Consider the following 26,094-nt stretch of genomic DNA (forward strand, 5'->3'; position numbering starts at 1 on the left):
CAGCCTGGACTAAGCATCATTCCAGAGTGAATGCAGAGGAAATATGATTAGGAGAGGGGTCGCAGAACCAGAGAAACATGCTCGTGCTTCTCATCTAAATAGTTTCCCATGACATGAAAGACCCTTGTTATCTGCTCCACACCCACCTGCCTACATTCCCCCACTGCCATAGGGACCCTGACCAAGGACACACAGTCTACATTCACCCCCTCTGTGTGCTTTCCTTCCACCTCGCCTCTTTCATTTTCCAGGAGAAAATGTGGCTTTACGTGACCTTCTCAAGTAGAATAAACATTGTTGTATGTTTTTTCAAAACACTCTTTAAAAATATTTTAGTTACAGGGGCCTCAGCACTATGAAGCTATCCACAGCCTTTGCAGCACGAGTTCCATCCCTGGCCAGGGAGCTACCCACACGGTGCAGCAGACCTCTCTGTCTCACCCGCTGTTCCCCTCAGCAGTGTATTTCAGTCGATCCACCTGCTCTGCTGCCCATTCTGTTTCTGGTGAATCCTCTCCCCCTCCTGTATCCCCACCTCTGGCCTACACCCCAGCTCCTGAATACATAAATAAATCTTTAAAAAAAAATTAGTTATAATATAACTGGGTAAATATATACATGTTACTTTGTTGTTGGCACCAGAATTCCTGTTAAGGAAAGAACTGTTTTTGTTTAGGAAAATATATTGAAAAGCTGAAGCTAATAGAAAATAAGGCCTTACGAGGCTGGGTTAGCAGGGACAACACGAGACAGATTAAACACTGTTAGGAACTGCCCCTCCTCCTCCCACCCCCCAGGACAGTATAGAGCTGGGAGAATAAAGGGAGAAGAGGCTTGGGGTTGTGCTGAAGAGATCAAGGGGACTTATGTTGCCTAAACTGGCAGAATTTTTACAAAAGGAGGAATCTAACATTCAATTTAAATTTCTCTACTATCTGATCATGGGGCGCTACCCCCCACGTGCTCACTCCTATTTATCCCCAGAGAAAGGCGGGCATCATTGGGGTGCCATCCTGTGAGTGGGGCTTTCCCAGTATGAAGAAGACTAATCGGTGCGTTTCAGTTGACTGAGCAAATGGGACAGAGATCAAAGAAGACAATACAAAGAAAAAAGAATTGTGAAGAAACAGGTCACTAGTGTGAGCAGGGAAATTTAGAAAAAGAAAAAAAAAGAAGTTAAAAGATCATCCTTCTCTGTTTTATAACCTGCCTCCCTCCCCCAGTGGGAACCACATATCAGAAATCTCCCTACCTGTAAAATTGGAGGGATAAATAGGATGGTCCCTCAGGCTCCTCCTGTATTAATAGTCTACGGATCGAGCTTTTCAACTAGCTTGGGGAAACTAATAAAAGTTATGTGCTGTTGTAGAAAAATATTTGGTGATGTGAATTAACTTGATTAGGCACTGGAGATGACACAAATAATGACAGTCATTTAACGCCTAGGTAAGAAAAAAAAGCAAATTAAGATAAGTATTCTCATGGCCCAGAAGGAAGACTTGTTCAGCTGCTTTCGGTGGTTGTAAAGTGTCTGTTCTGAAAATTATGGCATATTCTGAAATTATTACTTGAGCATATACAAAATGTGTCATATTTATATAATTATGTTATTAACAGAAAGTTGCCTTATCTAGATACAAATATGCTGCTGTAAACAAAAATATTAAGGGCCATGTCGCTCCAAATTTGACAATTTAAACATGGTGAGCCTAGACTGTCAAATAATAATGGGTGATGGGGGCTTCATTTAATCAGTTGATTAAAATGCAATTATTTGGAGAAAAATATTAAATTGTTTCTATTTATCTGCAGAGGCCATTATCTGATTGTCTTCAAGTAACTCCAGTCACAAAGAGCTGTTATTTGTAAGAACAAGTGTGGTTTGGTTGGTTCTACCCTATTTTGAGGAAGTTGGGTCTGTTTGTTTTGCACTGGAACAACTGACACAAGTAATATCTAAAGTGAGCAAATATTGGTGTAATTAAGATGATTGTCTATTAACTGGGTTCACACAGAACCAGTGGCGTCCAGTACACACTGGAGTCATTACAGAACCTTTGGCATTGTGAGAAGTTTACAGAGTCTGGAAACAGCTTGGGTTTAAATCTTGACTCCAACATTTAATGGTTTTCTGATCTTAGCTGCTATCTCTACTTCAGTTTATTCTTGCGTAAATCCTTGCATGCAAGGATTTGTTTTTGTTATGAGGATAAAATGAATTAATACAGATAAAGTATTTAGAGCCACACTTAGCACACAGCAAGTGCTGAACACATGCAAAGGCATGCTTTGGTTCCAAGATGTGTGTGTAATGAGGAGAGGTTTAGAGAGCAGTAATTGGGAAATACACACTTGTTCTGTGTTATAAAAGTGGAGGAAAAAATAAAGACATTGTCATCTAATGGTGACCAGGTGCATCAAGGCATCTGGGCAAACAGAAACAGTAACTTCGTATTTCTTACCTACTACAGTCCAGAATGGGCGGCTACACACTTTACCTTTGGCAACTCATAAAAGCTTTCTAACCTTCCAAGATATAGTTATTATTATTTCCACCTCTAATCTGGTGAAGGGTTGGAGGCCTTAGGGATGCCGAGTGACTTAGCTATCACAGAGCTAGTAAGAGGTTGAGTCATTCATGATCAGACTCAAGTCCATATATTCCAGCCCTATGGCTGACGTTCCCCTGACACCTTCCTATGATAAGGTGAAGAGGTTATCATCACTGAGGCCAGCTATGTAGATTCTTGGTCTCAGGACAGCTTTGTACTCATAAAAGGTACTGAAGACTTAAAAGAGCTTTGGTTAATGTGGATAATACCTATCAATATGTAGCAAGTTAGAAATTAAAGCTGAGGGGCCTCCCTGGTGGCTCAAGGGGTTAAGTCTCAGCATATGAAGCTATAGGCAGTCACTGCAGCACGAGTTCAATCCCTGGCCAGGAGCTGACTCACATGGCACAGCACGCCTCTCCTGTTTTGCCCATTGCTCCCCTCAGCAGTGTATTTCAGTCAATCCACCTGTTTTGCTCCCCACTCTGTCTCTGGTAAATCCTCTCATCCCCCTGCACCTCTGGCCTGCACCCCAGCTTTTGTATGCATAAACAAATAAAATAATTTTTTAAAGATTTATTTATTTATACAAGAACTGGGGTACAGGCCAGATGCATGGGAGGGTGAGAGGATTCACCAGAGACAGAGCAGGGAACAGAACAGGCAGACTGACGAAAACACTGCTGAGGGGAGCAGCGGGCGAGACGAGAGGTCTGCAGTATCATGTGGGACCCTCGCCGGCCAGCCGGGATTGAGTTGGTGCTGCAGAGGCTGTGGACAGCTTCACAGCACTGCGCTCAACCGCCTGCACCACCAGGGGAGACCCAATAAAATAAATTTTTAAAACATTTTTTAAAGAAATTAAAGCTGACAATTTTTAGAAATGTATTTACTAATTTACTTTAAAAAAATAAGCCTATCATATATTGACGCAAATCACGTAAATTTATGAAAATTAACTATATGTACTAAAAGCAGAAAATATTAGTGAGATGACATTGTTCTTCAGTTTTCTCAAGCCACCTTTATGTCTAACTTGATAGAAGACAGGTTCCAAATAAATCAGTTGTGATGTGTTAACTTAGTTGAAATAAGTAAAGACGTCTAGCCTCTACACAAATATGTGATTGGAAAAGAGTGGAGTATTTTAGGAGACTTTTGGATTTTTTCCTTTGATATTACACCAAAACTAAGCAAATGCTACTTGCTCAAAGGTTAGTTGTTATATAGACTCTGAAACCACATGAATGAACTTGTGTTTCATTACATTCATATTTTGTTCTATTAAATTCCACTGGTCCATCTTCACTTGGAATGGATCTTTTCCCGTGTTTTACTTTGTAACAACATGCTTTGCACATTTAGAGAACACTGGCTTCATTCAGTTTTGTCTAACTTTCCAATATAGGCACATTACATTAATCAAAACCCAAAAATGCTATTTGTTTATCGTATCATAACTATGGTCAGAAAATTCTTTAAGGATGGGGGGACGCTATCAAACTCATGCAGCAGTTACAAGATTTCCAGGATTCTAATTTTCATGTGAAAGCTTGAACTTTATTATTGGAAACAAATATTGTCAGTTGTGTTCCTTGAAATGTCAGGTGCAATTTGTGGATTTTCAGAAAATGTGTGCCAAATGCCAAAGCCTAGATAACCGTGGTGTGTCAGTCATTCTTTCCAGCAAAAAGGGTATTTTGGGGGAGGGGGCGCTGAGGGAAGAAGCATTTGGTTCAGTTTGCAATTCCAACTATGGCAAGACAGGTATGCCATCAGGATGCAGCCCCACTTGGTGTCTGCACACAATTTTGTTTTTTACAAGATGTGCACGTCAGAGTAAAGACTTTTTAAAAATTAATTCTAAATTTACTGCTTCATCAAGAACATCCTTGAGCACTACTGGAGATTTCCTTTTTCCCTGCAGGTACCTATGTGTGAGAATGTGATGGTGCTCAGCAGAGATACCACCAAAAGCTTCCATCTATACCTCATCCATGTCTTTATTCCTGAAGACAAAAGAACGCAGCAGTTTCCATGTTGAAATGCCATCAACACAGACTCTATTACAATGGGATTCATTTTTCATTCTCTCTTGTCCTTTTAATCTGCTACAAGCTCAATTTAACCAAATAACTCACAAGATAATTTTTTACTCTATCTTAACAATTTCTCCCTTGACTACCATTCCTCCTGCAAGTTTAAAACTCATGATTATGTGTTGGAATAAACAAAAATTTCTCTCAGCATCGCCTGTCTGACCCAGATACTCTGTTCCCTCTGTGCTCTGAGATGCAGCATCAGCCTAAGTCCTTACCTTCCTTAAGGATCAATGTGGATTCGAGTTAGTGCACGGTTCACAGCGCTATGGGTGATATGGATATATTTGGTACTTCAGCTGATCCAGAAGGAATGGGGTTGGCAAGGATGGCTGTAGTGTGACCTAACAATTCACGTTCATCACGAATGAAAGCTGATATGTGTTTCTTAGGGTATAGAGAGAGACCCATTCAGCATGCAATGAACATCATCAGCAACCACCACCTGCATCTACAGAAACAAAGTCTGCAGACCAACCAGTTGAAGGTTAGGCAAATGATCATCACCTTATAGCCAAGGATCCCTGAGCACAATCAGATTCCTAAAAGAGAGGATCTGCTACTTCCTAAGCAAAATCCCCATACTCAAGACCCACCCCATCCCTTCCCGCACATGCTCAATGGTAGTTAGGATTGTGTTGCTTTTGTAATGCAGCTGTTCTCTTTAATAACCACAATTTTTTTAAACAAATAACCTTTCTATATGGAATTTTTTAAAAGAAACATGATACCTATTGAGTAATTTAAATTGTAAGTTAGATGTCTCTTCTCATCATTGGGAAAATAGGAACATTTATTAATTTTGCAAATTTATTTCACATTCCAAAAGGAGAACCATATTTTATAGACTGAGACGGCGCCAAAATTGCGTCCTCACTTTGTCTTCCCCAGCTGTGTTTAGCTAAGAGAGCATTTCAAGCTTTTATTTTCTCAGGTACTGATGGTTTTCTCTGAGGCCTATTTATTTCCAGTAAGGATTTCTGCGCCCTCTTGTGGTGATTTCATTTATGGCTGTTGAGTCAAGGTGTTGCCAAGCGCGCAGGGGTGAAGTTTTGCCCAAGATGGGTGTAGGGTAAGGCAAAATGTACAGGCTTTTCTGCCCTCCTGCCATCAGGATAGATGATGGAACCTTGAGGTCCCGAATACATGCCTGCTGGCGGCACCTGGAGTAGGGTGTGGGCCTATGGAGATGGGATTCACCTGGGCTGAGACTGGGCTTTTAAGGGCGGCGTCACAGGGATGCCAGAAGAAACAGAAGAAGCAGCAGAGAAGAAGAAGCTGCGAAGCAAAAAGCAGGAGAGCAAAGAAGCAGAAGAACCACGAGAACAAGGCCACCAGAGAAGGCCGGAGAGCCCAGATAGAGTGAGGACTTGCTGGGGGCTGGGAGGCCTGCCAGCCTCCTGGCCCAGCAGCACCCCTGCCTGCCATGTACCCAGTAAATCCAAATAACCTGCAAAAGCCACTGAGGGCTCCAGGACTTCTTTACCCAGTCTGCTGGATCAGAAACGCTGCCCTGTGTCAGTCTTGCCTCTACAATGGGAGAATGCCAGGCTGCTGTGTACTCGCTATAGTGCTTGAAGTGGCTTTCCTGAGCCAGGGGGTCTTGGGGATACCCGCCCTCATATTCCTCAGAGACCTCCGCTGTATTTTTCCAATGCTTTTCCCTGTGCTTCCTTAACACAGGCCGTGGGACAGCCTGCCTCACTTAGACACACTCTAGTTCATGATAGGAATTGGTTGTTTCTTCTCAAAGTTCACAGAGAGGAGTGTTTCCATCTTTAGCTGGGCTCCAGGCAAAGCAGCTTTCACTTGAAAACCCCCAGAAACAGGAAAGGAATCCTATCCTTTCTCCTTTCTCGGGCCCTGGAAGAGACCTGGGGGGCATTTGATGGGCCCCTCCTTTCTGGATTCAAGTCAAGGAAACTTGGTAGCAAACGCTGCCCATGCCTGGGCTTTCAAAAAAGCCAAGGTGATTTGAAAAATGTGTTCTGAGATTAAGCAGCTGCGGCTGTGTGGTCAGGCAGATTTATTTCACTCCAGCTGCCAGACCCCTCGCCAATCTTTCTGTAAATTTTGATCCCTGGTAATTATAGGAAGTGACGCTGAATCTTCTTAATTAACCCCTCTGACATAAACAGAAGGCGCGCTTCCTCCCAGGGCTTTCTCCAGCAGGCTGCAGGTTGGAGGGAAAAGATCTGCCCGCTCTCCCCCTCACTCACCAAACCTCAAGAGAGTAAAATGATGAGGCAGATTTGTTCCAACTGGCATTCCAGGTTAATCTAAAAAGGAAAGCTCTCCATGGCGTCCGCGGTGCCGGAGGACAGGAGAGGTAAGCAGGGAGGCGGGGTGTGTGTGTGTGTGTGTGTGTGTGTGTGTGTGTGTGTGTGTGTGTGTGAAGGGAGGGTGCTGTGTCACACAGTCTGTCCAATGCACTTAGGGTGGGAAGACCCGCACCATCTTTTCCATCCTTCTTACTTCATATTTTCACAGGGTTAGTGTGTGTATTATGAATGGTCACGTACATGATATATGGTCACAGTTTGCTACTGAACCATGAGGAAAACAAGCCCCTTTTGTACTCAAACCATTTTACACATGAGTGTGTAACTGATGTCATTTTGGAGAGGTGCTGGGTTCGGAGAACCGGGTTACGTCCTTGGGTCCTTGGGTTATGTCTGAGAAAAATTTCCTCAGAGCTCCCCTTTCAGCAACATACAGCTTACCCAGGTGAGTTTCCCTGCAAGGCAGAGATGTTTGGTTATATTTAAAAGGGCAGGTTTATTATAAAAAGGGAAGGGAGTCAGGGATGGTTGCACAGACACAAGCAGGCAGAAGGAGCTGCCCCTGAAAGGCACAGGATTGTTAGAAGAAAGGCCTGGGTAGCCACAGGTGGCAGCTCGGGAGGGAGCCGCCTCTGCTGCTTTGCAAAGGGAGCAGGCTGGGGAAGAGGCCACCTACACACCTGCAGCCGCAGCAGGGGCAGAAGGGCTGCTGCCTTTTGCCCCCAGGTCAGAAATTGCACTGACAGAGTGCAGTTCCTCTGTGGGATTGTTAACTGCTGTTAAGTTAATTACTTCTATGGTTAGCACCTAAGGATTTTTTCTATACTTGGTTTGCCGAGCCCAATTTGAAAGGACCTGTGATTTTTTTTTTTACAATGGCTCTTAATCTCCATATCCCCACCTGGTTTGCTCAGACACTTTGTCTTGTGATGAAGCCTCCTTCCCCAATGTTCTACTCTTAGCCTCCATCATAGTCACAGGCATTCAGTCTTGGGATGAGAGCTGCATTTTGCCAGTGCAGAAATTACACTGATACAGTGTGCTTCTCTTTGGGGGAGGGGGTTCATCTATTGTTAAAAGAATTACCTCTAGGGTGTGACCAGGTTGGCTTGTAGGGACCTGTGATTCCCTCCGACACCCACCTCTGGTCTGCGCCTTGGATACTTTCTACGGAAGTCTCATACTGCTGCAGCAGTTGGCACCGAAGTGTTTTTCATTTCTAGAGCTGATTTAATGGCTATGTTAATCATTTCTACTCCCACCTTACCCCCACCTCCAGTTTCTGGTCTTGTGACGCCTCCATCCTAAATTTTCTACTCTTAGCTCCATCACTAGGAATTTAGTGAAATTGCTGCAGGAAATTGATGAAAATTGTTGGAAGGAGTTAGGCATATTAGTGTGTGTTGGTTTGAGTCTAAGGAAAAGTGGTTGGCTTGAGAGCAGAGGAGGAGGGATGGAGAGAGTCCAAAAATCTAGTTTCAAGGATGGCAAAACTTCCTGCACTTTCAGCCAGGATTAAAATTAAAATGAAAAGAACTGTCACAAATGTCCAGAAGAAGTTCTCATTTACTTGAAGGAATTAGCCCTGTGGCAAAAATTAGATTTAGGGTGTTTCTTTCCAACTCAAGGTTATGTTAATGGATGGCCTCAAGGTACCTGCCACTGCATTGAGAGAGGCAATTTTGGGGAGATGGGAGGCAGAAAGCAAAGCTATGAATCAGAGTGAGAATTATATCTAGGGAGGAACTAATGTGATTATTCACACATGGAATTTACTGGAAGCAAATAGATGAGGCATCTACTAAGTATCTCTGGGAATTGTTTTGCTAAATAAATGGCAATTTGAATTTTAAAAGCCCATCACTACAAAAGAGCCCTCTGGATTTCAAACATGCCCCTCAGGGAGATGGCAGTGGGAAGTGCACACACCCTGTAAGGACTCATCCTCCTGCTCCTGTCAGGTCAGATGGGGTCTGGGGGCAATGTGTGCGGGCTCTCTAGAGTGTGGTCTCCAAACCGCACATCACCATCACCTAGAACTTGCCATCAGTGTAAATTAGCCAGACTCATTGAATCAAGCATCTGGGGATGGCCTCGAGCAATCTGTGCTGGAAGAAGCTCTCAGGATATTCTGTTGCTTGCTAACACTTGAAACCATTGCCTCACAGGAGAAAGAATCAGAAGAATCTTCTGGACTGTGGAACAGTGGGAGGGAAGCCACTCCTAGAGTAGAAAACAGTCTAATCAAGAAACTTCCACCAGAGCCAGGCACAGGGTCTTCACAAAGCTAACAGGGCAGGACAAGACTAAAGTCTCTTCTTTTTCTGAAAGGGCTTTTCTTTTGAAGTTATCTTTAATCTGCTCTGTCTTTATATGTTGGGGCTAGGGACAGTCACGAGACAACGAGAGTTCCTATATAACTAGGTAATGAGGAGCTAAAGCCTCTCACTTTCTCTAATTATATTAAAGTTCCTTTCCATTAATGGTCTTGAGCACTAAGGTATGTTTTGTCTCATTTTATCTTTCTTTTACTCAAGACTTTCTTAATTTTTTAACCAATATTAACTTTCTGTTTTACAAGTGTCTGATACTGCTCACATATGTGCTTTTTGACAATCTGATGTTTCAACCCTTTACTTCTGATATATTTCACCCATTGTCCTTTTTGTGTTGGTATAGCTTGTGATTTTGTTAGGGGGAAGTGATGTCCTGAGATAATCTCATACAGGCTTTGTGGACTCCACCCCCACTCCAGACTAAAGCCATCAGGACATTGGGAAAGACAAATCCCATCACCACCAAGGGGAGGGTGGCTGGGACCTGAGGGTGGGGTTGGGCAGCCAGGTTGGATATAAAAACCAAACACGTGGGCCTTGCTCGCTCTCTGGCTCCCGATCGCTCGCCTCCTGGCTTCACCGCTCCTGGCTGGCGGCCAACTCTGAGAGCGCCATTTTGGGATTCCTGATCGGCGGATCGGGTAGGACTCATTTAAAACTTTGTCTCCCACTTTTCTCCCTGAGCTGTACATTTCCTCATGTCCCCTTCCCTTGTAAATAAACCTTTTATTAACCTTTCACGTGTGCCTGCAGTAGAGCATTGATAAGTCCTTTTAAGCGCGCGGGTGAGGACCCACAGTCAGACACCCCGTTTTGTATCGGGGTTGCTCTACAACAGTTTGGCGCCCAGCGTGGTTTCCAAGTTACACCCGCGGTTGACCAGCCCAAAGTAACATTCCTTGCGTTGGTCACCATAAGCGCACTAGTTCTGCAGGACTAGCAGTATAATTTTTGTCTCTCGTCCTACAGTCAGGCACCCCGTTTTGTATCGGGGTTGCTCTACAACAATTTCTTTTAAAATGTCTCTCATTTTCCTTGGGAACTTTACCAATAGGAATTCTTTGAGACATGGGTTAAAACTGTGTTCCCTCTGAGAGTTTTACATATGCTTCTGCCAGTTGCCTCATGGTATAACCCATCTGGAAATCACTTTCAAATCAATTCTCCACTTGAACTTCAATTTTAACATGCAGGTAACAACAAATTTACATGAGAGCTTGGTGCTGATTATGATTTCTCAGGGGCAAATCCATTTTTCTTCTATCCAGTGTCAAAACAAATGTGGGCTATTTTATACACTGCTCCCTTCTGCTTCATAGTCTTATTTATCACTCACCCTAACAGCCAGTAGATCCCACTGCAGTGCAAAGATTTACAAGGATTTCCTATCAGAGTCCTACCTTTGTTGAGTCCTATGGCTCCTGCTTATGGTGCCTGTATTTCATCCCACTTTTAATAATATAAGTAGGGTCTATATATAATTATACCAGATCAATAGGCATTAACTAGCATAGCCCTGGGCAAACCAGGACTCATGCTCACCCTACCTATCCCACTATTACAGGGCAACCCTAAAGGCAAATGGGATGGTCTGGGTGTGAGTTCTCACTTGCATGCTTCAAAAACAACAACTCATAATATAAGACCCAAGGGCAGGCATACATAGAAAGGTTAATAAAAAGTTTATTTACAAGGGAAATGAAAAGAGGGAGAGAGATTAATTCATAAATACATCCTACGCATCCTACTGATGTCATTGCCTGCCTGAGCTGGGACCTTGGGTGCATGCTGAAGGCAGGAAAAACCAAGCCACCTGCAGGCCCATGTGTGTTCAGTTTAATATCAAACATGGTTGCTTTACTCCACCCTTAGTTCCCAGCAATCCCCCCTTCAAGAAGTCAGGAGTCATGGCAGATCCATGCCATGATGGGAATTGTAATCCTTGGTACCTGGGCTCTCTTTAGCATGGAGGTGGGAGTGGAGTCCATCAAACATCAGTGGGTGGGGTTCATTCAGGACATACTGTTCCCCTAACACCAGCACAGATAATGAAAAGTACTTCCAAAAAGCACCAGAGTTTTGCAGATCCTATTTGGGAAATGACTGCTTTTGCTGCCTGTTGGCTTCCACCTTCCTACTTTTATAGTTAGTTTCCCCTTTTGGATTCTTTAGTTTCTCACCAGTTCAGTGAGCATTTTTGTAGGTGTTTATGAAAATATTTTATTTAGCCATTTTCATTGTTTCCATTTGGAAGGTTGTGCAGTAAATTTAATCTAGCTTGTTGCCAGAAGCAGAAGTCTTTTCCCTCGACTTCAAAGGTAATACAAAGACTCAATTTTAGCATGCATTTTTCCATATCTAGAAATTGGCCAAGTAAGAATTGGGATTACAAAGCAGGTATTTCTCATTCTCAAAGAGGCTCATTGTTGTTTTTGTTCTCCATATCAGCCCTCCCAGCATATTGCTGGAAGCTGAAACACAAATAAAAGTGGCCATGCATTGGAGGAGTTAATAATCCCACCAGGGAGAAAAGGGCCACATGGACATGGAGGAGCAATGATCCAAGTACATGATAAAGTGGCCCCAGGGGCTCATGAATAGGAAAAGGAAATAGTGGGACCTTCTCACTGGACCTGGGTGCTTGGAGAGATAATGTCCACCAGAGCAGATCTGTAGTATTGTTTTCCTGAAGGGCTCCAATTTGAACTGGGCTTTAACATTGGTCTTGTTTTTTTATTCTTTAAAAAGAATAATAAATGGATTTACCCCATTTGTTTAAAGAACCATTACTTAAACTTTTAGGGGAACTGCCTGAAATCAGAAAATATTTTGCTAGGAGATGGTTTGTTACCAGATAACATCATTGGTGCTGTGAGTTTAGGATTTTTTTCTTGACTTTCTTGCTGTAAGATTCAAATATTTATAATGTTGTTGCTGCAGATAATGGGCTAATACTAAGTATGCAATACCAAATACTGCCCTATTGGTCACCTTCTAGGCGGATTTCAACAGATATGTGGGGGCATTTAGCCATCACAATAACCCTAAGGTATTTCTGTGGATTTACCCTGTACACATTTTAGGGTTATTGATGAGAGGGATAGAGATAATTGTATCTATTCCTGAAATGCTTGTGTCTGATTGAGTTCATTCAAATATAACTAGATTAATGATAAGCTATAATGGCAGAAAGAACTGCATAAACGTTTCTTTGTGTTTGATAAGTAAATGCAAAATAACATAGTAAACCCAAAGGCACATGTGAATAATGCAGTCACTTTGCATAATTGTAGCATTGTTGAAAGTAGAATTGTTTGTTACTCGGGTTTAGGCTTCCAGGATTTAGCACAGTGATTGTGCACAGTGGTTCAGAAGGTTCTGGTGTGCATTTACCTCCCTAGGAGTCAACACTGATCAGGTTGCCCTATACACACGGGCGCTCCATGTCTCTATCCTTTAACATCCAGCTCAACCAGCAAAGACAGAAACCAAAGAAAGAGTATTTTATGCATCTATATTTTATTTTTCAAGTGTTTGTGGAGGGGATTATGGTTAATCAAAAAGCAAATAAAAACATCACTTAGAATCATTACTGTCGTGTTAGCCTTCATTTCCAGAAAGACTATACGCTCAGACTACAGGCATATTTCCAAATCATGGAAAAGCAAATTATATGCTATTATGTAATTATATAATACAGACATATATCATATAATATGTGATTGCAGAGACAAAATAAAAATAAAGAAACCAAGCAAGTCCAAGAAATGCACTTTTAAAATGCTACTTCCCTAAAACCTTTGAAATGCACACAAAATAGCAAAAATCAGAGACTGTTTCACCTCATTGAAATCAAGAAATAACTCCAGCGTCAGACTACCAGCATCTAAGGCTTTCTTCTAGATATCAAACAGTTAGAATAAATTGAAAGAAGATGCCAGGAGAACTTCCAACTAGCTGGTTCAAGGCACATATCAAGTAGGACACAGTAAAGGGAGGGTATTTGGAGTAACCCCTGTCATCTCTTCTGGCTTAATACCCAAGAGCATTTCTGCTCTTTGAAAGGTGGTTCCTTTAGAAACTCCTGGTCTGTTTCAAAGATGTTTCTGGGAGTTATAATTATAGCTAACTTTTTTTTTTTCTTATGCCTCCTACAGTGTTTCTCTTTCCCTGAGTACTTTTCCTCTCTGTATGTTCAAATGGGAGTCTCTGATTCCTACTCAAAGCTTTCCTGAGTTACCTCATTATTTATGGCTGTTCACTTATTCTGAGGAGCAAAACACCAGAAAACTGAGCTGACAAGGCAGGTCAACGAGTGGGGACACTGTGGCTGAGCAGGTAAGACTGTTCCCCAGCTGTTAGGACCAAGCACCTGTTCTGTAATAGAAGTCGGCATAGTCACAACGCAGTGATTCTGCCTGGGCTCCGGATGCAGACTCCCTGGGTTCATGAAGAAACCAGGTAAACAGAGCCCAGCATGCAGTGGGTGCTGTATGAGTTGTTCAGCCATACTTTGGAGGCATTGTGGGTTCCGTTGCAAACCACCACAATAAAGCAGACACCGCCATGAAGTGAGTCACACACTTTCAAGATTCCCAGTGCACATAAAAGTTATGTTTACACTACACGGTCGTCTACTCAGTGTGCATTAGCATTACGCCTAAACAGACAAGGTACCTACTTTAAAAATATTTTATTGCTAAAAAATGCTCTCCATCACCTGTGCTTTCTGTGAGTAATCTTTTGGCTGGTAGGAGGTCTTGCCTTGATAATGATGACAGTGACTGCAGAAAAGTTCAGTGGCTGGGGAAATTTCTTAAGTGAGACATCAATAAAATTTGCCCTATCCACAGACTCTTCTTTTTACCAAAAAAAAAAAAAAAAAAAAGAAAAAGAAAAAAAAATCTTTGTAAGGTGAGATACTGTTTTTTTTTTAAAGTTTTTTTTAAAGTTTTATTTATTGAGATAATATTTATGTACAACACAGTATGTCTCAGGGGTATAAGTTTACACCTTTACAAATGAATGTTATTTCACCAAACTGACCACCAAGTCCAGGAACCCTCCACTGGACCTCCTCCACCCTTGGCTCCCACCCCCTCTTGTTTTCATACTATAATTTAATTTCTTCATGGGAACTCAGTATGGAAGAAGCTGTCATCTTTCAGGAATTTTCATGATGCTGGCATGGAAACATTAGCTATCATTTGGGTTCATTATTTAATATCAGGTGGGTAATATTGGAATGGTGTTGCTGGGTAGAATTTAAGAATCTTTAGGAAGTGAATGACCTCAACTGCTACATGGCCTTGTAGTTCTTAAGATTTGTCCTATCCCTTCTCAGAGCCCACTGGGGAAAATTAAAATGGCCTGCAGTGGTCCCAGCAGACACACAAAGCACCAGGGGGACTTGGAGGAGAAAGCGGCCAGCTTCTCAGAGAGGGTCTTTCCCTAGGGAGCAGCTCCTCGTCTGTGGATCATGGGCATAGCTGCTGTCTCCAAAGAACTGGAGAATAAAGATTTGGCCCATCTTATATGGTAATTCCATCCAAATTTCTGTCAACATACCTTCACGGACCAACAAGTACTGGAAAGACAACTTCTTTGTCTCTTCTCATCCCTTGCCCATGCCTTCCCAAGGAGGCAGAGGAGCTCTCTTTGGTCAATGGGAGCAATGTTCAGAGGAGAAGGCATTAAAGACCACAGGCGAGTCAAAGGTCTTTGCAGAAAAGCCATAACTAACAAAAGCAGGAGAAGGTTAGAATATGAAAAGTCTCTGTTGTGAAAGCCCTAGTGGACTGAGACAACCATAAACTGAGTAATACACTGTGAAGGCCAAGGAGGCCGGGGAACTCCAAGGCAGAAGGTCAGGTCGATACATCTGAAATTATATGAAGGGCAGTCAGACACCCCAGCTCCTGCAATGGATTAGTGCTTCTGTCTGAAAGAAAAAGGGAGGGAAAGAGGGATAAATAGAGGGAAGAAAGAAATAAAGAGGGCGGCATGGAGGAGGGAGGGAGAGAAACTGCATCATATCTCACCCCTAGTTCTACCTTCTAAGTTACAACAAGTACAGGCATGGAAGAACCAAATGTTGATAAACAACCAAAATGAAGTTCAAACAGAAAACCCCAAAATGTCAAAAATTCCACAGGACAGATGACTTGATTTCTTTAGTAAATAACAATGAATAAAGGTAAAGGAATTATAATAGACTAAAGTCTAATAGACATAATCAATCAAATAGACTGCATAGACCTTATTTAGTTCCTGTTTTTTTTTTTTTTTTTAAGACACTTGTGAAGTTCTCAGGGGAAGGAAAAGATGGACTAGATGTTAGGTAATAAAAAGGAATTACTTTTTATTTTGTTCAGGTTTTGTATGTTTTAAAAGAGACCAATGTTGAAACTTTTTAAAGATTTATTTATGCATACAAGAGTTGGGGTACAGGCCACAGATGGGATGGGTGAGAGGATTCACCAAAGACAGAGTGTGGAATAGAACGGGCAGATCTACTGAAATAGACTGCTGAGGGCAGCAGTGGGGAGACAGAAGAGGTCTGCTGTGCCCTGTGAGTCAGCTTGCTGGCTGGGGATCGAACTTGTGCTGCAGTGGCTGCGGACAGCTTCACAGTACTGCATCTTAACCCCTTGGGCCACCAGGGAGGACCCTGATGTTGAAACATTTTTAGGTGAAACTAGTAGGTTTTCTAGGATTCCCTTTAAATACTCTGGGGGAAAATGTGGGAAGGCGTGCCTGAAATAGGAAAGGTGGTCTGTTGATTATCAGTGAAAATAAGCACGGGCATGTGAGATCAATTTGTTGATGTCTCTATTTTGTGACTGAAAATTTTCATGATAGAAATTTAAAAACAAATTTGGAACCGTTTTCCACTGCACTCAGTGCAGGGAACTTGACTTCAGCTCTTACGCAGTGAGCACACCCACTTTGATTCCCTCTCTGCAGACAGTCAGAGCTCTCTGGGCTTTTGTTCTAGTACTTTCTCTGCCTACAATTGGATGTATGAAGTGAGGTCATTCAGGTCCCACTCTAGCCTCGAAAGTATCATCCATCTCTTTTTTGGCTTCAGTTCCAAACTGCATTCTTCAATACAATTAGTCCAGGACTCTTTACTTTGGAAAATAAAATTGACTCTTTGAATCTAATTTAGCTGGGATCTTTGTGATTATGTTCTATCAGCAGACCCGGGGATGGCAGACAGTTCTCTAGACCTGACCCCCGACCACAGGAGCAGGTCAGGGAGGGGAATGACAGAACTGCTGAATCAAGGGAAGGTATGTTAAGAATAAAGGAAAACTGGGCATGTTCACCATGGAATAGGAACAGATATGTTAACCATTTGGAAAAAGTGGGATTACGAGTTAGAGCAAGTCCCTAAGAAAGCAGAATAAGGACCAAAAGATGTGGGTGTAGCATACAAGGCTCCTTACAAGAGCAGGACACTCGCTTGCCCTGGGGCAATAGGTAAAAAATCACAAGGTACGGGGGAGGGGGAAGGGAGGGGTGGTGTTGACTGATGTGCTTTGTGTCCCAGAGACTGATTAGTGGAACACCTTGTTAATAAGATTGGAGCCATGGGTGGGGGGTCTGAATATTTCAGCAGACTCACTCTCCCTAAAGCCCTAAATCCAGTTTTCAATTTGACCCACCCTGTTCTCTGTCAATAAAAAGGCCTGGATCTGGTTCTTCCAAGGCATCCAGCATTACACTGCCTGCCCCACAACCTCCCTCTCTTTTCTGTATCAGTGTGGTGTTGCCAACACAACTGAAAGACACAGTAGGAAAATTAATGTCAGAAAGAGAAAGGATTTATTGATCTGTAAGTTTGGTGGGAAGATGGAAATGAATGAAAGAAGCTATGGAGGTTGAGGTGGCTTTTCTCTGGTGGGTGAAATCTCTGAAGGAAGAAGGGATTGGATGGGGAGGCAGGAAGGGCTAGAGGAACAGCAGCAGAGGTAGGAGACAGGCCTCAGCTGGTGATAGCACAGGATCTGGGCTGCGTGGGGAGAGGTCTTCCAGGTCTTCCAGGTACTCAGTGGGACTTTGGATACATCTTGTTGCTGTGCAATAGCATTGGTGGGTGAGTTGGGGTCTCTAGGGAAATAGCTCATTCCGGATTGTATAGAGGCCCAGCAGAAGATGGCTCAGGAGGTGGTGGATGGAGAGAGGCAGCATCCAGAGAGACCATGGCTTTCTTGGTCTTTGCTTTCTTTGTCCTTCTCCTGGCACTCCTGCTAAGTGCTCCTGAATAACATCCTCTCTCGAGTCTCAGTCAGATGCCCTGTCCTAGAGGACCTGAAAACTACAGAGAATTCCCACAGAGCCTTTTCTTCTATTTAAATCATCTAATCCAGTCTTATTCTATAATTGATTCTTAAAATTATTTTTGCTCTCTAAGCATGGAGAACGCAAGCTTCCAGCAAATATATAAGCTTCCTGCAAATATATAATGGTGGTAAAGCTGCATTTGCACAGAAAAGATTACCATCCTATTCCATGATTTGAAATTAGTTTATTAATTGTATCAACACATTTCCTAGGGCTTTAAATATCCAGACTAGCATTTTCTCAAATATTTACACATAGTGATAATTACACACACAATTCAAAAATAGCTTTAGCTATTACAATAGTGATATTTTCATGATAATCACAAAAGAGAAAAGTATGTAATGAGAAGTAGTGTTTCCTGGAATATTTTCCCACAGAAATAAAAAGTGGTAGATTTTGTTTAATATCTAATATAGAAAAGATTTTTAAAAATATGTTTTCCTAAAAATGACCTCTTTTCCCCAGGATATATTGATAATCATGAATACAACTTGATTGTTTTTATAAATTCAGTAACAACTCTTAATCCGCAGCAACACAGATCTAACACCCCAAGTATCTCACAGGTATCACGGTACCTCTTCACCTGGACATGTCTCCCTTGTCTCAACCATATCACACAGATTTGCTTTAATCTACCCAACTGAACACATCTGGGGGAAAACACAGTTTAATCAGCTCAAAGCAAAGTTTGAAAATAATAATTTTAAAGATAATACATGTAAAGAAGTGAATGTTGAAAAAAAAAAAAGATACAAATAATGCCTTGAACAGGCTGGGGATCCTGTGCAGTCAGGCTGCGCCAGTGCGTGAAAGACAGAGTGAAAGACTAGTTTTCTCTTAGAACAGCTTGTGGGGAGATAGTGGGCAAGTGGGTGACCTTCAGTTTCCCTAAGAAGTAGGTGAGACTCGATGTTCTCTGAGATGCCTTTGAGTACCAATGTTTCCAATTCTACATCTGGATCCTTTCCTGAAATGCACTGTCCTATCCTTATATTTACCCAAGAAAGGACCTCAATATGTGGTCACAAATGAGTCCCAGCTGCCCCGTCCTGACTTTGGCACCTGATCACTTCAATACCCAATATTTATGGACAGCCCCCCTGAGGGAGACTTTCTGGACTTCTCAGAAGTTACAGGCTTTTCTTTTGGGCTGAGAAACAAAGCGGGTCAGGGCTGGTAGGAGCAACTGATTTTCTGGGCTTTCTCCGGGTCCCCACTTGCTCCGCATCTCACCATGGAGCAGACGGCCTGCTGGAAGTTGTCTCTGACCACCACATACAGTAACAGGTTCCCGACAGTGTTGAGGGCAGCGAGTGGCCGGGAGACAATGTAAGCTTCATGGATCTGCTTCTCCATGGGGCAGCTGACAGAAAACAGGCGAGATTCAATACGAATGACCCTCAGGATATGGAAGGGAAGGAAACACACATAAAACACCAGGAGCAGCAGGATGGTTAGCCTCCGGGCTTTTTGCTTCAGGCAGCTGCGAGTCTGAGGTCCTTGGTTTAGGGTGTAGATAATCATTGTGTAGCAGAATGTCACTATCACTAGGGGGAAGCAGAACGTGGTAGCTGTCAAAATAAGATTGTACCATTTGATGGTTGTGAGGTCATCAGAACTACTGAGGTCCAGGTAGGCGGATCTGTTGGTCCTGGTGGTGGAAGTGATCAGAAAGGTCCTGGGAATAACAGCCACCAGAGAAACCATCCACACCACCACGCAGGCCACCACAGCCCACCGCGTTTTGTGAATGGAGAAGCAGCTCATTGGGTGAATGATCACAATGTAGCGGAAGATGCTGAACAAGTGAAGAAGAGGAGGCTGCCCTACAGGTTGAAATGGAATCCAAAGCAGATGAACTTGCACATAAAATCCCCAAAGATCCAGTTTTCGCCGCCGGCATAGCAGTGAATGAGGAAAGGCAGGCTGGTTAGGTACAGCAGGTCCGTGCAAGCCAGGTTGAGCATGATGATGGTGCTGCTCTTCCAGGGCCGCATTTTGAAGATGTACGTGGAGATTGCCATTGCGTTCCCCGGAAAGCCCACCAGGAAGATGATGCTGTAAATAACTGGGAGGTAGTCCCTCTTAAGTGGGATTTTTTCATCAGAGCAATTTCCAATAGCAGCTGCATAATCAGGGAAATCAGAAGCATTTGCAAAATCGTCTAGTGGCTCATTCATGGTTGTTTCTTTTCATCTTGCAAGAAAACATGAGTGTTTGAGTTGGCAGAAGGATTAGACCTAGAAGTAACTCACTGATAAAGGAAAACAGAAAAAATTAATGATAGCATCATGACAAAATCACCTTGAACCCAGGGGCCCAACATAGCTTTCAGTAAATATTTGCTAATATAAGTGAAAGAACAAGGAGTTCCATCAGCAAAAGAATGTTCTGAAGGTCTAGTGATGCTTCCAGTATTATTATTTTTTTTTATTTTGCTTCTTCAATGACTTTTAAAGTAAGGAACAAGATTGCAATTTTTGTCATTGCCAAATAAACCCCTACTGTGTTATGAAATCATTTTAAACAACAATCATATCAGAAAAGGACAGGTTGTAGGTAGACACAACCCCTTTCTTGTTTTGGAAAAACAGTTCAAGTTGAGATTTAGTGACAACTAGCCAATTTTAAGGAAGGCAGGATTAATGCCTCTTGCAGAAACTTTACCAACAGAATGGTTTCCGTTTCCAAAATACATGTAGACAAAAAAAAAAATCAGTGGGGGCTGTAAGCAAAGTAGAAGGAGAATATTTCTTTTCTCCAGACTGGATGTTTAAGGATAATGTGATATGTCACCTATTTTTGCTACACCAGTGGATCTCAAGTGTGGAGAGGTTATAGGCCACCCAGAATGAGTGGGATCTTAATATACTAGAAATAATGACCTGATAATCTTCAACATAACAAAAGATATAAATTTGATCACACAAAGGAAGGAAGCACCAAAGATTTGGGAAATTTTTATAAAGGAAAAAAGACATCATCTCAGCCTTTATTTTTTTCAGAAATTAGGAAGAAATCATGGCTGTTGAGGCTAGCTATAGGAGGGCCATGTTTGGAGCACACGCAGCATGCAGACTGTGTCCTAATGCCTGCGTGGCCATGAACCTCACAGGTTGGGATTCCAAGTTCTGTGGATGAATAAGGCAGGATCAGAGCTCTTATCTGTTCAAGTGTCAGCCTGTTCAACCTTCCATCCACAGAGCCTTCTTGCCATTTGATGGGAACAAATAAAGCAGGATTAGTGATGATATGTGATTTTTCGTGGGTACCCGTTAATATTGTAATAAACCTCTTATCTAACCACTACCCTACCTCCACCAGTCTCCCGGCCCCCCAAACCCTGGGCTTTTCTGGGGCTGCTGCAATTCTGGATTAACCTCTTTTCTTTCCTCCTTGTCCCAAGCTACCAGTAGACTGGGGAGGTATAACCTTGGACTCTGACCTCTCATGTCCCCCTCAGGTAAACTCCACAGCTGGGATCTAAACACTAGGACAGACTTTAACACAAAAATTCATCCTGGTTTTCTTCTGTACAGATTTTAAATTAAAGTGATTTCCTACACATGGAAAACACATCATTTCTAACCCAAATAAATTTGGGAGGTGGGGGAAGAGTTGTCCTCCCTGAACCCCCCAAAACCACTCCCTTTCCAGGTATGTGGCTCTTCTCTCAGTCCCAATTTGCAAATAATAATCTGCCAGACACAGAAAAACACACACCATATGATTTAACTCCTTTGTGGTATATACAGAAAACAAACAGATGAATTACAGAAATCAAAAATAAACTCTTGAACTATAACACCAATTAGTGGTTAGCAGGAGGGAGGGGAAAGTGGGGTGTCTAAGTCAATTAAAAGGGGTCTATTGTATCGTAGAGGAGAGAATTATCTGTTGAGTGGTGAAATTAATATTGTAAATACATATATTGGTTCTCCAGGAGGCAAACCTGAAAATTATATACTGTTACAATGCAAAGTTACTTTAATAAAAAGAAAAATTAATTTTTAAAACAAGAATCTGCAATTCAGTTAAGCTGAAAATTATTAGCATTTGCCATGTGATTTCAGCTGTTTGATCTTTGGGAGAATCAAAGAAAATATATAGACTCCTCAGGAAAAAATGCACCCATGCATACAAAGAAATTTTATATCTAGTTTGGAGCTTTAGAGACAATCCTAAATTAGTTCAATAAATCCACAACATCAAAACAAACTATGTAAAAAAGAACGATTTCCTGGGGAAAGATTTTGTGGGTTATCTTGTTGGGGGAGCAGGAGTTGTGGAGCAAGAGGGTTTGGACGTAGCTGGCACCATGAAGTCCAGAACCAGGTAGTGAGCCTCCTTGGGCTTGGTATCAGTAGATATGAGAGATGCACTCTTGGTCCCTCCAAAGTCTCCAGGCTCAAGATGATTCCAACGGTCCAGATTTATCCAGCTTTCCTGGAGGCAAAGCTCTGGCCATCCTGGACTTGGGTTTTCCCGAAGTGTGCTGTAGACCCTGCCAGGATTCGGGGTGCTCCTGCTGCCTCCAAGGGAAGTTGGGGGTCACCTGTTTGTCCACCCTCCCTTCCTGCAGCCAAGGCGTGTTGGGGGCTCTATTCCCTCAGGCTTGGGGCCTCCGCATTCCTGAATTCCCGACTGCCCCGAGAATGCGGGTGCCCAGCATCCAGCTCCCTCCAGCCCACCGGGTCGCTCAGATATTGGCGCTCACCTGGCACCTCGACCGCTGCCGCCGGCGCCTTGCGTGGTGGTCTGAGCCGGCTGCAGGGAAGACCGGACGGTGGAGTCCAGGCCCCCCCGCCGAGCTACCCCTCCCGCCCGCCCAGCCCCTCGCGCTGGCGCTGCCTCCCTCCGGCCCCAGCACAAGCCTAAGGCCTCCTCCCTCACCCAAGCACAGCCACCCGGCGGCAGCTTCCCACTCCTGCGCCCCTGCGGACATCCTCCATCAGGTGGGTGCCCAGCTGCCCAAAGGGAGCGCGTGCGAAGGAGCAAATGCAGCCTGCAAGGAGATGCAGCCTGCAAATGCAGCTCTTGCCCCGGGAGAATTAGCTCCCAGTGGGGAATGAGCTCCCCTGGTCCATAAATCCCAGCTGCTGGGCCAGAGTTCAGGGCCTTTTATTTCGCTTCTTCTGGTTTTCATTGTTATGCTTATCTTATTATTATTGGGGTCTTAGCTTCTCTGGGAAAATATTTTGCATTAGGAGAAAAATTTCTCTCCGGTCTATTTTTTTTCTGACATACTTTTTACTATGCACCCAGAGTTTCTGAAATCACCCTTGATAAACAACAATAGAACATGGAGATAAATACTGCCTTTTTTTTTTTTTAAGTGAAATTTGTTTTCTTTAACTTGGGGTAGCTTTGGCTCAGGACAGGGAGCACAGTGGACTTGAGGCAGGACTGGGGGGTGGATGTGGTGTGGTGACCAAACCCGAATGGGCAGATCTTATAGCATCTTACTATTTTTAATCACACCCTCAATTCATTATTTGGAACTATTTGCCTATTTTGTTCTAACCCATCCACACAGCCTTTGAACAGACAATGGCTGTTAGATTATTCTACATCAAGCACTGAGAAGACAAGGAAAAGTAAGACAATGTTTCTGCCTCCAGGAATTCGTGTCCTCAAAAAAAGAAACACTTAGTTTAAAAAATGATTATGGTAACTAAAGACTCTGCGTAAAGCACATAACCCAAGAGAAAAAGGGATCAGAAAAGACATTCTGGAAAAAAGACATTTGAGTACTTTTCCAGGGTGAGCAAATTTCTGGTAAGGAGAAAGTGACTTAAAGATAGTACTTAAAACCAAATATTGAGTTCTAGAATTTTCTGTATTTTTCTAGAAAGGTCTATGAACTCTTTGAATTGATTTCATTTTTTTCTCTCAAATGCTATCAATTCATCAGTCATTTACTTGACTGTAATTTGGGGAGTCTAACTTTACCCTTGGAAGGGACATTTAAAAACCTCCAGTTCTGGAAATGTTAAAGGGTATGGCCATTATGGAAAACAGTGTGATGGTCTCTCAAAAAATTAAAAATGAGTTACCAGGGGACCCAGCAACTCCATTTCTGGGCATATACCTAACAGTGGCTTCAATGGTAAATTTTATGTTATGTTTATTTCACCACAATTAAAATTACCACATTAAAGAACTCTAGTCCTTTGGTCTAACTTTAGACAAGATGACACAAGATTTGAGAGATCCAAGTGTCAAGCCTGAGCTCAGGCCAGGGAGGCCTGCATAAGGGGGACACACCAGCCCTTGTTCTTTCTGCTCTGTATGGGGGTTCGGGGAGGTCTACTAGACTTAAGCGCCCTGTTGGGCCACCATTTTTTGTAACCTGCAGTTCTGCATTCCTATACAAGGTCAGAACTGCCCTGTCAGTTACAGGAGCCAAACATTACAAAGTACCTTTCAAATCAACCAAAAGCAGAAAGCTCAATAGCTCAGGGAAGTGCATGACCAGGAATGCCCGGGGGGGATAAGGACCAATGTATGACAAGGACCCAGAAGCTGATCAGTAGAACACCTTACTGATAAGATTGGAACCATGGCCAGGGACTGTGGTAAGGTTTCGATGACAACACTTGGTTATCAAGCAGATAAAAATTATCTTGCCAGAAGACTCATGTTCCCCCAAAGCCTTGATGACAAAAACACATTCTTTAGTTTCACCCTTTTTTTTTTCTTCTTTGTCCTCCTAGCCCACGTAACCGATGCTGTATGATTATTCTATCAATAAAAAGGCCAGGATCTGCTTGTTCAGCATCATCCTGCATTGGCAGCCTGCCCCAGGACTCCTGTTTATCAGTGAGGTGTTGCCAGCGCAAAGGGGTGGTCAAGCTACTTCACTGGAGCCATCACTTTATCAGAAAACTATCCTGGAATTCAACACTAAAGAGGCTCCATCCACAAAAATGATCATCATGAGCTAATTATCTTTATATACTTACCTGTAAATACTACATCTTACTGCAATTCAATATACTCAGCCATTAAAAGTAAGCATTTTCAGGGAAAAAATAAAATTTAAGAAAATACTAGCCAATACAGATTTTAACAGTTTCTATATAAAGAGAATCATGTAATCCACTTATCTTTAAAGCAACCTGCATTAGAAAATGATGTCACTCATTTAAGTTTCAAATTTAGAACTTTGAAGTTGTCTTTTAACAACCCTAAGTCAAAGGCTTATATAAGGTACAATTCAGCTTCCATTTAAAATTGGTCTCTTGCCCAGATTCAGAAATGTAGTTTCTTTCTTAAAATGAGCCCCCATAGAACAGGATTCTAGCACTCAAATTCACAGCACAGGTGCCACCTGCAATGCATGCAATGGCTCCTTTGAAGCAGGGGATGGGACTTATCTCCATGATAATCCTGATACACAAAACCTCTAATTAGGGAACACTGACATTTCAAGTCCCTGCTCCAAAAATCCCTGAGAAACTCCACATAGAAGGCCGACAGGGCCTCCCTGGTGGTGCAAGGGGTTAAGATGCAACCTATGAAGCTATCCACAGCCACTGGAGCACGAGTTTGATCCCCGGCCAGGGAGCTACCCACATGGCGCAGCAGACCTCTCCTGACTTGCCCGCTGCTCCCTTCAGCAGTGGGTTTCAGTCAGTCTGCCTGTTCTGCTCCCCACTCTGTCTCTGGTAAATCCTCTCACCCTCCACACCTCTGGCCTGTACCCTGGTTCTTGTGTGCAAAAAATAAATATATCTTTAAAAAAAAAAAGAAGGCAGATTCAAGTACATTTTCCAAGGAGCCAATAATTGTTAGATGGGAGCTGCTGGGGCAAGGAAAGGGACTCACATATCCGAGGCTCATCTTAGTTCTTCCTCAAGGTCGGGCAAGAAGGGAATAAATTGTTGTTGACAGAGCGGGCCATTCTGTTTCTCTGTCCTCTGGTTATCAGTCCCCAAGTTAAATGGTAATTTTTCTGGTGCTTTAGCTAAGGTTGACCTTATCATTCCCAATCATTTGTGTTAACTATGTCTGCTATTTTCCAGATTCTGATGTCTATATCTTTAACCATCTCCTCTACTGGACTTTCCACTTTGAGCTACTGTCTCTCAGCCCTAACCACCCTTGGGGTGAGGCAGCTGGGACAGCCCCTCTGCCTCAGAGCTCCCAAAACAATTCAAGCTAGCAAGTCCTAAGCCTTCTTACTCTGCCTTGTCTGTTCCTTCCCACTGAAATTACAGTGAAGATTGGAGCCACAGCTGCCCCCTCCTCCTGCCCAGACTGATCCCAGTGCTTCTGCATGTGCGCCCCGCCCCCCCATGGTGTGGTGTACTCCCTCCTCTTGGGATATATGAGTATAACAAACGGTCTTTTCAATGTCAATGATTCCCTGATATGTTGACTTCCCAATACCTAAGTTATAAGAAAACCTGTATTTTAAAACGCCATTTATGGCCTTTGTCAGACTTTTTTGCTAACTTCCTTCACA

At 42.9% G+C, this 26,094-nt stretch overlaps 1 protein-coding gene across 1 annotated transcript; it reads right to left on the reverse strand.

The window, feature by feature from the left end:
• Window positions 1–18,791: 18,791 nt before the first annotated feature.
• On the reverse strand, window positions 18,792–19,804 carry OXGR1 (oxoglutarate receptor 1; the record flags this gene model as incomplete). Its single annotated transcript, XM_084234734.1, is given in 3 exon segments — window positions 18,792–19,426; window positions 19,429–19,450; window positions 19,454–19,804. Coding segments are annotated over 3 exon segments (1,008 nt in total).
• Between the last annotated feature and the right edge of the window lie 6,290 nt (window positions 19,805–26,094).

This window comes from Talpa europaea (assembly GCF_964194135.1).
Source record: "Talpa europaea genome assembly, chromosome: 6".
NCBI lineage: Eukaryota > Metazoa > Chordata > Mammalia > Eulipotyphla > Talpidae > Talpa > Talpa europaea.